At 39.2% G+C, this 13,082-nt stretch overlaps 2 protein-coding genes across 4 annotated transcripts in view; both read right to left on the bottom strand.

The window, feature by feature from the left end:
- Positions 1–10,984, bottom strand: part of LOC131591410 (receptor-type tyrosine-protein phosphatase beta-like) — a 78,140-nt gene extending 67,156 nt beyond the window's left edge. For all 3 annotated transcript variants that reach the window (XM_058862072.1, XM_058862075.1, XM_058862073.1), the window contains exons 1-3: positions 10,888–10,984; positions 9,227–9,616; positions 617–855 (exon numbers count right to left, since the gene is read on the bottom strand). In XM_058862072.1, coding sequence (XP_058718055.1) covers positions 617–855; positions 9,227–9,616; positions 10,888–10,942 — 684 coding nt within the window. In that variant the 5' untranslated portion in view covers positions 10,943–10,984. The remainder of the gene's footprint in view (positions 1–616; positions 856–9,226; positions 9,617–10,887) is intronic.
- Positions 10,985–11,689: 705 nt separating this feature from the next.
- The window catches only part of LOC131592089 (receptor-type tyrosine-protein phosphatase R-like), a 211,443-nt gene continuing 210,050 nt past the window's right edge, over positions 11,690–13,082 (bottom strand). Inside the window, exon 15 of the mRNA XM_058863366.1 lies at positions 11,690–12,906. Within this exon, the coding sequence (XP_058719349.1) occupies positions 12,813–12,906 (94 nt within the window). The 3' untranslated portion in view covers positions 11,690–12,812. The remainder of the gene's footprint in view (positions 12,907–13,082) is intronic.

Here is a 13,082-nt window from a genome sequence, read left to right as displayed (position 1 = left end):
TGGGCAGTTTGTGGTTGGACAGAGCAGAGACTAAGAAGTGTCTGTGTGTTTCCACTCTGCCTATCAGCCTGTAGGTAAGCTGACTATGGCCAAGGCCAGGATTCCTTTTGAGGCCAGTTAAAGCATTTGGATTTCTTTTGCTTTGATCTGTAAATAATGTATGCAATTATCTGTAAATAAGGTCATTGTGTACTGTAATTCTTAGCATGTAATTAGAGTTAGACCTTCACATAATGCAATAAGCAGTACCAGAGCCTGAGTCACTGAGAGCAGATACCCAGGCTCCTCTGGGTCTTGCCACATCCAGGAGCTTTCCATTGCTTCTCACAGATCCTGATAATTTCCCTTGAACTTCTCCCAATGCAATGTGCACACCAGGACTGGGCTGTATCGAAGAGGCAGGACTTTTCTGCATCTATGCTTCTAGCAAAGGACACTGTCAGCATGAACATCAAAACAAAGCATCCCAAAAGAGCAAAGCTTAGTCTTGTAGCTAGTTTGTTTTTAGGTTTTGGTTTGTTGTTTTTTTAAGGCCACAAAACATCCACTTGTAATAGCTATCAGGCTCCACAGAGTGGAGCAGGCTCAATAAAAATTAGTAGTTCTTCTGCCTTACCTCTTCTGTAGTGCTAGAGTATTGAAGAGTGGTTGTTGGAATCCAGGCTTTCTCTGTTACTGCAGATTTCAAGTCAAAGTAGAGGTTTTCGATGGGACTTTTACTGAAATGTTCAGTCACATTTCTGATGAACATCTCTGTGCTACTCTTCAACACGTTTTCAGGCCTAGAAGTAGTATCATTTGAAGAGGGGGATGTAGTTCTAGTGCTCCACACAGAAGTGTCTGCATCTTGGAGATCTAAGACAAACAAAGGAAAACTATTAAAATCAGCTCTGCATTTTTATAAACAATTCATTGGATTCAATAAACATGGCTGATACAACTTCCAAATAGTTTAAGTGCGCCTGTCAGTCCAGTAGTTTTTTGTTTTCAGTGCAAATGTGTTTTTGTATCAATACTAAAGCCTGCAAAACACAACCAGAAAAAAAAATAATGTCCCTGAACATTCATACCATTAATTTTAAATTTAGTCTGTCAGTGATTCTGACTGGAAGAGAAAGGTTGTACTTTGTCATTACCTGCACACTGTTCTTCATTTGCAACTTTTCCACTTGCTTGTATCTATCAAATGGCACACAGTATCAGCTTTATATTTTAAACACCTCTAACTGCCTTTCTAACTGCAGGGCCAGATTCTCATCTTGCTATTGTTGGAGTAAGTTTAAAACATGGCTTTGTTCAGTATGATTTTTCAAGGGGACTTTTTCAAGATAATTTTTTTTCTCAACATGTGTTCAATGTAAGTTCCTTGTGCCCACATGAGCATTTCCCTTGCTTTCTAAAATCAGTCCTATGCAGACCCCATGCTAGTCCCTGACTGCTGCCTTCCCAAGGCTCAGCTAATGATCTATCACCTAACTGAAGTATGTAAATATGACAGTGGATTCGCTTTTTCAGTCACGTATCCTTCAGAGAAAGCCAAAGTTGCAATTAGAGCTCAGGAAAGATTTTACTACACATTTTTCCTCCACATTTTCATGGCTCTTCCTCCCCATTGGTATGTATTTAATATCCTTTCTTTGTGGCAGTGAGGGCAGGGTTCAAGCTGTCGTGGCCTCTACATCTGGTAGCATCACATTTCAGTTAAACTATTGGAATTACTCACTGGCCCCTTCTCACAAAAAGCTAACCTGCCATTGCTGTAACACAGCTAGTGTGTATTGGCTCGATGCCCAAGACACTTTGTCTGTCCTTGAACTGGGGTCTCCAGCACAGCAGAACCTTGTTTTGCTGCTGAGCCACTGGGCCGGTTGCCATCTGTAACAATTTTAACTCACAAATCCTTTAAAAACAAAGTAGTGACTGGGTTAAATTGCACCAGATTTCAAATGCAATTACTTGGCTTGCAATTACGATGTCTTAACTGGGCAATGTGTGATTACCTCTTACCCAAAGGAGCAGTAGGTGAGCTTCCGCAAAATCAACATTATCAGTTTTTTATATACATATGTGTAAATATATATATGTTAACCTGATAATGTAAAGAAATCTGCAGCACTCCGATTTGCACAGAAAAGTGAGATTGTAAACCCAGTAGGAGACGTTTCCACGCAAGCATTTGCTGTGCTTGATAGCACAGTGTGTTCACCTGCTACATGGTTCTGGAACTTTTTGGAAAAGAAGTGGTTTACTGGAATGGATTGGTACCCAGAGTAGATGTTTTCCCTCCTTTTACCTAACTGTGTTTCTCTGGAAATAAAAAAAAAAAAATCCAAGTCTCCATTAAATTAAAAAATGTTGATCAAATATTTTTCCAAATCAAGGCAGTGAAAACAATACTACAGGTTTAATTCCTCTCTCTTACACTTGGGCAAAGGGTTTCATCGAAACCTCAGGTCTTGTCCAACTGTGCAGGATCGTTTTCAGGCTGCTGCCTTTGCAGAACCCCCTGTAGAGAGCCTGAGGTGCAGTCTGCTGTGGTCCCATGTCACATATCTTCCCACCAGAAGGACAGGAACCTTGTGCTCAAGCTGTCATCAGCTGCTACAACACACCCATCAGCTGACACAAGTAGACTTAGTCTAGATTCCATGTCAGTCATTGCTCCTGGAGATCTCCTATTACTTGTGGGTCTCTGAAAGTCTGCTTTAGGCAACTAGAAATCCTAGCCCCAAGGACTTGGAAAGAGCTCTATGCCTCTTAGAAATCTCTGAGTTCAGCAGAAAATAGAACTTAATGATAGAAAGACAGCAAAAAAAGGGTATATCTGCAGCCACCAGTCGCTTAGGAAAAAAGGCCACACAGTTGGGTTCCTAAATATATATTTACACACCCAATGTGAAAACCGACAAAAAAAAGAAATAGCTTAATTTACAGACAAATAGCAGTGATTCCAGCAGGAAGGCATTTGCATTCCAGTGCAATTGTGCTTTAGGGAAGCTGCTCCTCCATAAAAAGGAAGCCAGTGCTGCCAGTAACGTTTATGGGACTTGGCAGCCAGGGAATAACTGACATTCTTGGTGCAGGAGCTGAGGGGAGAGCTTGACTGTCCTGGAAGCAAAACACTTGGTACTCAGAAAAGTTCCACCATTCCACAGAGGTCCCATGAACAAGCATTTGGCCTCTGCATGACCCAACCTTTCTTGTTAAACTTCAGGCTATTCTGGGCTTCCAGCTATAGGATCTTTCTCAGAAAACACTGGTTACAGTCTGTTACCTGTAACCTATGGATAGAGTGACTTATGTATAGCACTATGCCATACTGGAACTTCAAATATATGTACCAGTATTTTCCATATATCCTACAGTGGACTGACTAATGGGGTTCATCTCTATTACCCACTTTTAGGAAAGAATATAAATCCACATTTATATTCTAAGCAAAACCACTATTGTGATCCTAGCACAAGGACCTTCATAGCCCTTCTTCAGTAGCAGGCACTTGAAAAAGAAAACTGCATATTATAAGGCCCATGTAGCAGATTTCTACACAGCTTGAGTTCCAATTCTTTTATCCAGAAAAAACTCACCTCCTCTCTGGACATTAGTGAAGTACACAGAAATGTCAACAGTGGTATTTTTAAGATGTGTTTAGCATTGTTCCAGCAGCCTCTGTGGAAATCAGTCATAAAACTGTTCTTGGGAACAGAACAGCAGCACTGACACTGATGTTGATCACTAGTGGCTGCATGATATACAGTGTGTGAACATAATATTGTAATAATCAGTAGCACACCCAGAAGAAATGATGATGTTCTGACTAAGTGCACATTTGAACCATGGGGTGTACTGCAAACCACATCCATCCACACAGCAGCAGGCTGCTTACAAGGAAGGGACTTCCATACGCTTGGAGGTATGAATAGCAGAAGTGCTGGTTAGTTGTCAGGAACCAAAACCCCTACAATGATGCTTTTAGCCTTAGCTGAGCTGGCACAGTGCAGCTTTCTGAAATAGCTCACATTGTACTGATCAGCCTACTCTATTAGAAACTAAGGCTGAACTGCTAGTAAAATGTAATTGAATCAGATATTTAGTGTATAAGATATAAAATACTCTGTAAGACTGCATCTAACTCACTACAAGACTTGAAAGAAGGGGTTGCTTTAAGATCTCTTTTTGTGCAGGACAAAATGAATTATCTTTTTAGGTGTCTAACTACTTGTAAATGAAAAAAACTGTAATTCATATTTCTTTTGTACGTAGGAGTATGACAGAAGAACAAAATCCACTTAATGTCTTCTTTCCCATTCAATGAGACTTAAAAAACCTGCAAAATCTGTGCTGCTTGAAAATTTTTACCTTCTTTATTTGAATGTTGTAGAAGTTAGTATCTCATTTGTATCTTATGTCAGAGAGGACAAATGTCTCCAAACTCTGGTATAATCCCGAGCTGCTCTTTCACTTGTTCATTTTTGAAAAGCTGAAGTAGCCACTGAAAGGTTCTTTCAGCATCAGTGGTAGAAGAACATCCATATTACTATGATGATAACAGTACTGCTGTAGCAGCCCTATTTCTGACACTATAGGTAGTTCCCAGCTCACCCTGAAGAAGATTTTTGGTCACTGGAATGGCATCTAGACTTCATTAACTCAATGGATTGCACATCTACTGAAGAGAGCTCAGGTACTCAGGAATTACACAGACACCTAGGTCTTGGTTAAGTTGCCTAAACCTACTGGAATCTGAACTGCCCTAGGGCATCTGAGGCATCTGCCCAGGGCTCTATAACACTTATGGGGGACCTATGTCTTTCTGGGCTGGCAGCCAGAGATCAGGTGGAATAGTGTGGAACATCTCAAATGACAAAAAGCACCTTGTTGAGATAAGTGAAATAAACCCTTCAGACACCTACATTTAGACACCTAGAAGTCCAAACCCACTCCAGCTTCCATGAAGGTCTACACAAAATAAAGGGAGAGACTGTAATAATGAAAAATACGAGTATAGTTGTTTGGAATTGGCATCTTTGTTAGCACTAGCAGAAGATGAAATCATAAGGTAGGACTTGTCTGATTGCTCTGGGAAGATGTGCCTATCGTTCCATTTTTTCCCTATGAAAGTAGCTGAGCTGTTTACTTTCTATATTCTTTGTGCTATGGCTCATTGAGACTTTGAAAATTTACAAAACCCAAAGATGTAGGCTACAGTGAAGATTTCTCCCTTTCTTTTTAGAAAATCTAAGCCCACACTTATCTTTGAGCTTTTATCAGTATGCTATTGGATAGTGTACAAGGTCTTGTAATTCTATCCAAGGATCTGACATTGATGCCTCTCTTTGCCCAGGTGGAGCTCAGCAAAAGTGGTCAGCCATGTATTTCTCGGACCAGAGAAAGAGGATTCAAGTAATTTTTGATATTTCAAAATATCAAAATGTTCACATGTTAGCAAACTTATACTTACAAAATCCTGTAAAATAACTTGGAGAGATTAAAATTCCTTTCAGTGAATGTATTCTAGGAAAAATGTGTTGGGTCAACTTAAAAGTGAGATGAAAATATTGTTTATCACTCTTCTAATTTATCCTGAAGAAATTTGTGAAAGTTACACACACAGAAAAATTACAACTGGTAGTGAATTTATGGATACATTTTTACAGTATCTACAAACACTAAAGATATGGAAAGCTTAAAGCCTAAAGATATTAAAGATATTAAAATTTACATTATTTCAAAAATAGGTAAGGGTTGCTGCCTTTTCTGTGCTTTTGCCACCTTTCTTTGGGGCTTTGCCACCTTCCCAAGAGTCCCAAGAAGATGCATGTGTTCTCCCTTCCCATGTTCTGCAGTTGCTATTGCTGTTCCAACGGTTTAGAGCATGCTTGGAGTGTGCATTGCTCTGGTCTTGTCTGTGGTCCACCTCAGCCACTGAAGCATCAGCAGTGGGATGTGAACTTAAATTAGCTGAAGTTCTGATTATGAAGCAGCTAAACTGGAAGGGGGATAAGGGGAAGAGAGAAGCTCATGTGAAAGAAATGACCCTGGACAAGAACCAAGGGTAGAAAAGGGGGAAGGAACAGCATGAACATCAGATGGCACATCACACTTCAGGTCATACTTGGTATCTGGTATTTTGTCTATTTCTGGCTGGAAACAAACAAAAGATAGAAAGATGTTCTAGTTGTTATTTTAGTTCCTTGTCCAGCGTGTTGTATGTCTTTGTAGATCCCACTATAGTTCTTCAGTGCTTGGCACAGAGCTGTAACTAAATCCTCCAAAATCAGTTACTCTTTTTGAATGTCTCAATAACCACAGCATTAGGGTTGTCCCTACCATGCATGATATGACAGAAGAGAATTGCAGTGAAGAGTATCATATTACAAAACAGTTGATGTCACCTTCTGCATCCAGACTGCTCTGCAGCCTGTGTGAAAGTCTCTAGAGCTCAGAGCATAACTGCAGCATACAGCTTGGCCTTATGTCTCCTCATTTTAAGTAGCTCTCTACTTAGTGAATAATTTTTGGTCAGCAGTGGTTTTGAGGTTAGCTGGTAATATTCAAGTTGCCACATAGCATGGCATCTGTTCTTAACTGGATATTTTATTGAAATTAACCTACCCAGAACAAAAGAAGCTTTTAAGAATTGCTTATGCAGCTCAGGAGTGACATCAGTGTTAGTGTGTCAGAATTAATGGTGGACATTTGTTCCACAAGTGTTTTTTACATGCAGAGTAAAACTTTACTTTGTTCTTTTCAGTTGTCCTGCCTTCTACCTCTTCACCTGCCCCATCTTTTCCTCTTGCCTGTTTCCATTCCTGTTCCTTCTCCTGGCTTCTGAGCTTAGAGAAGCCCTGAACCCAACAGTGGGCTGGTGAAAAGGCTTTAGCATTACACAGATTTTTTCTCCCTCTGCCCAGAATGTCCTCATGAATTTGGTAGGAAATGAAGTCTCACTTTCTCAAGGGATAAGGATACCTTATGACCATTCTTCATGTTAGCTGTTTCAGCCAGAGGCCAGATTCAAACAAGAGTTTGTGTGAGAAGGACTGTTTGCTGCTAGGTCTGGAATTACCTCTGAGTCAGCATACATGGGTTGCATTCCCAAAGTGATCCTGGTTTCCACAAACAGTCATCTAGGTCAGAACTGTTACAAAACATATAAATCCAAACACATATCAGATGGCTGATTTGAAATCCAAATTCAAGCTCAGACTTTCCCCAGCCTCAGAAAAATCATGTTTGACATTTGAGTAAGAATAAAAGGTAGTTGTAGTTATTGGGTTTGAAGCTTGTACTCTGTCTGGGCTGATGTTTGGGATGCAATTCAGTGAGCTAGTCCTATGCCAAAATATAACTGTTTTTATGAATACTGTGAAAACAGAGGGTGAATTATAGCAAAATGTGGTCTTAGTCAGGAGTAGAAAAACTTGCAGCCATTTCAGCTCCCAAGATTTTGCTCAGTTTTTACTATCTTAGCTAAATATAGGCGAAATGTGTTATTTTAGGCTGATCCATTTCTGCTTGTACTGAAAGAAGATAGATGGTCTTGGAAGGCTAATTTTACACATTCAGCATTGAAAATTTTGACATGCACAACCCGAATTGGGAGTGTTAGATATTGTTCTCATAGTACTTACTACTATTTGAAAAATTAATCTCTTTGCACTACTTCCACTTTATGAGCTTCTTATATTCCTAAAATACTTAGTTAGGCATTGAGGATTATAATGTTTTGTTGATTTTCAAGCAGAGCTTCCCAGAGCTGTCAAAAATAAGATAAGTAACACTCTTAGAAAGGATTTACAGTCCCGTCTACAGGCAGAATTTCAGGCAAATTAAGGTAAATTAATTTAAGAACTGAGCACAGTAAATAGATGAGAAGGCAGTTTAATATCCCATCACAATTGTCTTAGTGCATATTGGTCTTCAACTGCTTCTCCTCTGAGGATGATTAAGAAAAGTGTGTAAGGTTACTTTGTTAGGCCACACTCCATCCAGCTATCTGAAGGAAATAACACTACCTGTGTACCTCATCTGAACTGTTCATAGCGTCTTTGAATATGCAAGCCATACACACCCCACAGGACTTCAAATGATTTTTCCTTTTTAATCTCTAACATATATGGGAGGGCTGGGATGGCATCGTGGCCACTTTTCCACTCCCTGATTCTGCAAGCTGTCCTTCCATACCTCCACTCAGGTGAGTAGTCCTGGTCCTATGAGTAGAGTTCTGCACGTGCAAATTTGCTGAAAAAAATGTCACCCTGCCTTGCAATAACTAGGAGTTTAGAAAAAATGAGGATTTGGTTTAAACATTCTGAAAACTTGGCCATATGCAACAGTTTTGGGTCATAAAACAGTTTTTTAACCCCGTAAAGACAAGAATTAAGAGTAAAAAGATGTCTGTAGGTTTTTTCTATTTACTATGAAGAACTGCTTAATTGTGCCTAAGAACAGTATTAGCAGGATTTCCAGGAAGGATTGACAACAGGATATTGAAGAAAGCATTATCAAGCAGTATTCAAACCACTGTACCTTGCATTTTGCCATGGATATGGAAACCCACAACTACACAGATATACTGCTACATGTCTGTAGGTATGTGCACGGACCTTTGCATTTCAAGGTACTATTCCAAGAATTTCTGAGACTTTTGAGTCAGTTCATTATTCTCAGGATTTTGAGTGTTCTCATGTATATGGCATCTAAGAGGAAAATTACAGAGTAAACATGTAAATGTGTAAGCCATCACTGTTCTTATCACGCATTTAGGTTAATAAGAGAAATAATTGTGCATGTGTTTGATTTTCAGATGTCTTCTTGCTCTTGATGGATTGAATCTGGATTTGTATGATAAAATGAATGGGGGGGAGAATTTCTTTGCATCCACATTTTTGAAAAGTACTAGGAATCAGTAACCATAGTTTAGAAATGGAGAAAGGAAATGACACAATGATAGCGAGTTGAGATTACATATAAGCACATTTGATCCAAAGATTCAGAGTAGACAAAAGGAGAGACATCCCGAAAATATAAAGTGGCTTAAAAACTCCACCAGTTGTGAGAAAGCACTCATCTCAGCTGTTCTTTAATAGTTCTCAAAACGCTTTTCAACTGTGAAAAACATTCTTCTTTGTGAATAAAATATACTTTTTCACATTTGAGTTAGCATAACAGAGATATTTTTGTTACCAAAACTCCCAGATATTTTCTTGAAGGGATAACTCACCTTGCTTTGAGCACAGATTTACATAAACAGGTTTTCCCGTCTCGCTGGCTTTTAGCTGCATCCATGTATGAAGGTATTTTTTACTCCGCTTGGCCATTACCTTCTGACCTTGTTTTGTGAGGAAAAGAGAGCTGTTGGCCACCTTCAGGAGCCCATCCTCATGGCAATTCCACCTGACTGCCTGGGGACAGTCGACGATGATGCTGCGAGACGACAGAGCAGAGAGCGTAGAGATGCTGAGACACTGGGCAGACTTCACATGGAGGAGCCTGTCATCTGCCATCCACTGCCACTTCTGGTTCAGGTTGGTCATATTGCACTTTTCCATAATGACTCCTTGCTTTTCCGAAAGACACTGCTGTTTCTGGACATGGATAATCAGAAACCCTTCTGGAAAAGGAAAATCCCAGAAAAGTATGGTAAATTACACATTTACTTGACAAAAAGCAAATTCTCAATGATTTAAAATACATCAGCAAATAAATCTCTCTTCCCATTTTTTGTGTGTTGAACTTTTCATGAAACTTCCCATAGGTTGAACCTATTTGAAAACACCCCTTCAAACACAATACCCATGTAATAATGTGCTGGTAGTGGAAATAATGAAAATGCAAAACCCCAAGCTATTGTGGCAAGGTTATCTTGACCTTCATTATATATAAAAATATGAAAAAATTAAACTGGATATAAAAGAAATCCAAGAACTATTAACTTCAAACACCAGTTCCTCATTTTCCCTGCTGGAAAGCATACAGACATCTACATGAGTTCTCAGTCTCTGCTTCAGTTTCACAACACAGACTTTTAAAAATATAATTTACTGCCTAAAACTTGTTTTAGTAAAATTCATAATGTTTGTGAGGGAAACATATAGGAGGCTTTTCACAAATCAATGTGTCTCTCAGTGCCTGTGTTACAGGAATGGAGGTTCTTTACTGATAGGAAGTACATCTGTTTTACTGGATTTATTCCAATGTCTCTAGCTGTTAGCTTTGTGACCATTCCAATTCACGTAAGATCACCTCTCTGTGTCACCACACTTAAAGATCAACACCAGCTACTCAAATAAAGAAAATTACAGTGCATCAATCAAACCCCCAGAAAGTTACCAATGCAAAATGCATACTTGTTACAGAACACAGAACTGGTTATTTCAAATGCAGCCTCCCTGAAATATCATGTTTAGGTTGTTCTTTGTTTTTAATCTCAGTTCCTCAAACATTTCCAGCCCCAGTAGTTACAAAGTGCTACACCAAATGTGCATTTATTTCCCTCAACTTATGTTGTCATTCCCCTGTTTTTGCAGACCTGGAATTTTCTAAGCATTACAGAAAGCTCTTGTCTCTGAAGTTTCAAATAGTATGAATGAAATACAGGAATATCCCCTCTGAAGCATTTGTACCAAAAACTCAGACCCTGGATTTTCTGTCAGATCTTCTTAAAAAAAGAAGATATATCTCCAGCATAGAAGAAGAGAGTTTATTTTCCTTTGGAAAGGAATCTAAACAGAACGGGCTATGTTGGCCCTGCCCCTCATTCCTCTGGTATGAAGCCCAGAGAAGAGGTGACTCGTTTTTAGTAAGTTACTGGCTGTGCCGGAGGGCTCTGCTCAGTGGCAGAAAGAGCAATTCGGCAGAGGGGAAGTGAGGAGAGACACTTACCTGAGAACGTCAAGGCAAGACAGGTAGAAATCAGGACGTGAAATAAAGACTCCATTTTCCCTCTAGCAACTCCCCATGCTTCTCTTAAAAAAACCCACCTCAGATAAGTGAAGCGAGGGCTAGGAAGGAAACGTGCCTTCACGGGGGAAAAAGTCAGTGACGAGCACTTCCTTCTATTCAATTGTTTTGGGGGGTTTTACAGCACTTTGTCCTTTTATATGATTCTTCAGTTTACTAGTTGGTTTATTTTGGAAAAATACAAGCAAAAGAGAAGTTTTCAAGCACCTGGGAAATTAAAAGAAAATTTATTGAATCTCTTTAGACTAAAAGAAAGGGGATCATACTTCTGTGTAATTTGTTGCCTGTGAACTGTTAAAAATCTACAGGTCATCTGGAGGGTGCTGACTAAGTATATTCTATATTATCCAGGGAAAAAAGTGTATTTTTTGTAACTATATGCAATCAAGCAAAATCTCAATATATTTCTAACTCCAAAAGCTCTAAAAGCCAAGTGGAGGGTGGGGAGGAAGGGGAAGAGGAGGAGGCAAAGCTCTGGCATCTGTACCAGATCTCACAGAAACTCCCTGTGAGGAATCAAGTGATGCTGTGTTTGCCTTCCCATCAGGTGGTGCACCTTGCTCCATGTCAGTTGAGGATTGCCTGTGTCTTCTGGATTGGTTCCCAAGTGGTCTGAAGCCATGGTGGAGGCTGACCAAATTGTGCTGGGCTGAGACTGTTTATGGGGGTACAAGAGTGTGTGTGCATTAACTACTCTAGGCAAGAACAGAGACTTCAGTTAATATTTTATATTAAGGGTAATTTATTAGCAGTATGAAGCAAAGTCAACATCACTGCATTAAAAACTCATTATACCCTGTAAACAGACCTCCCAGTGCTGTAAGCCAAAAATGCCAACTTCGCATATCTCTTAAAAACAAACTTTTACTGAACAATAAAGGAAACAGTCATAGCAGCATTTTCTTTCTTGTATAACCTGTCATGGAAGAGTCAGTATCACTAAAAGCATCTATCTCTTACTGAAAGAAATAGAGCAGATAAACAACATATGCAAAAATTTCTGTAATAATAAAAGACAGACAAATAGTTAAAATCCTTACCATTTAATATATGCTACAAAGTTTCTTTTAAAAGTAGAATGACTTACACAATTTACAAATACACTGGATTCAGGTCTGTAGAAGAAGCATTTTCTAAGACAATCAACAGTACAGGGTAAATACATACACACTGAATAATAGACATTGTGCTCTGTAACTGCTCTGTAAGACCTACAGTAAATACACATTTAATAGTTAATAGTATGAAGAACATATATTTCCATATAAAATATTAACTGCTTTTGAATATTTTCAAAAACAAGACTTTTAATTTTTTTATCTCCTTTTTATTTTTAATCCATAGTTGAACACTTGCAATTTTAGCAGCAAGAATGTTATGTGGCCAAGAAACAAGCTCACCACATAATCAGTAATAGCACTTTACAGTACAGTTGACAGTCCATTCACAAGACAGTTTGCAAACGTCAAAGCTTTTATACACTTGTTAAACATTTCTTCTGTAGAAGTCCCAATGTCCATCTGACTGCAGCAGTAGCACACACATACATTCCATATGGCAGATATCAGCATTACAGAATTAAACCCACCTTTAGATACATACACAAAATCCATGTGCAGTTTCAGTACAGTACCTTCTTTATAAATCATTTTTGGGAAGCTCACAATACATTCATATATAGTAAGGGTCCAGCAATCTCTGTACTTTTGCCAAACCGTCCACAATCCTTTCAGAAGTTGGCCTCAAAGCCGTCTTTCTCACTGCAGTAAACTTCTTGAAGAAGCTGCTGGTAGGTAATGAAATAAATTACCTCAAGAGACTGACATTCAGTTTTACCCTCCTCGGCTTCACTGGACAGCTTCTGCAGAAAGTCTGCTTTCATACAGACTCAGTGCATGGTGCACAAATTCATACTGCTCGCTGGTCTGAACCATTCCACCCCTGGAAAGGAAGCACACTGCATTGAAATCTTATTTCTTAAGACTGCAACACCCTCCAGCTCTTGCCAGCCCCATGACCACCAAATGACACAAGCCCTTTTCTCAGTTTTTGACTTACAGTTTGCTTGAGTAAGTGGGAGATTTTGTCAGAGCAGAATTACTTCACACCTTATGCCA

The sequence above is a fragment of the Poecile atricapillus genome, chromosome W, assembly GCF_030490865.1.
Source record: "Poecile atricapillus isolate bPoeAtr1 chromosome W, bPoeAtr1.hap1, whole genome shotgun sequence".
In the NCBI taxonomy this organism is placed as follows: domain Eukaryota; kingdom Metazoa; phylum Chordata; class Aves; order Passeriformes; family Paridae; genus Poecile; species Poecile atricapillus.
The sequence above is the reverse complement of the archived record's forward strand: the minus strand, read 5'-3'. Positions and strand labels throughout refer to the sequence as shown.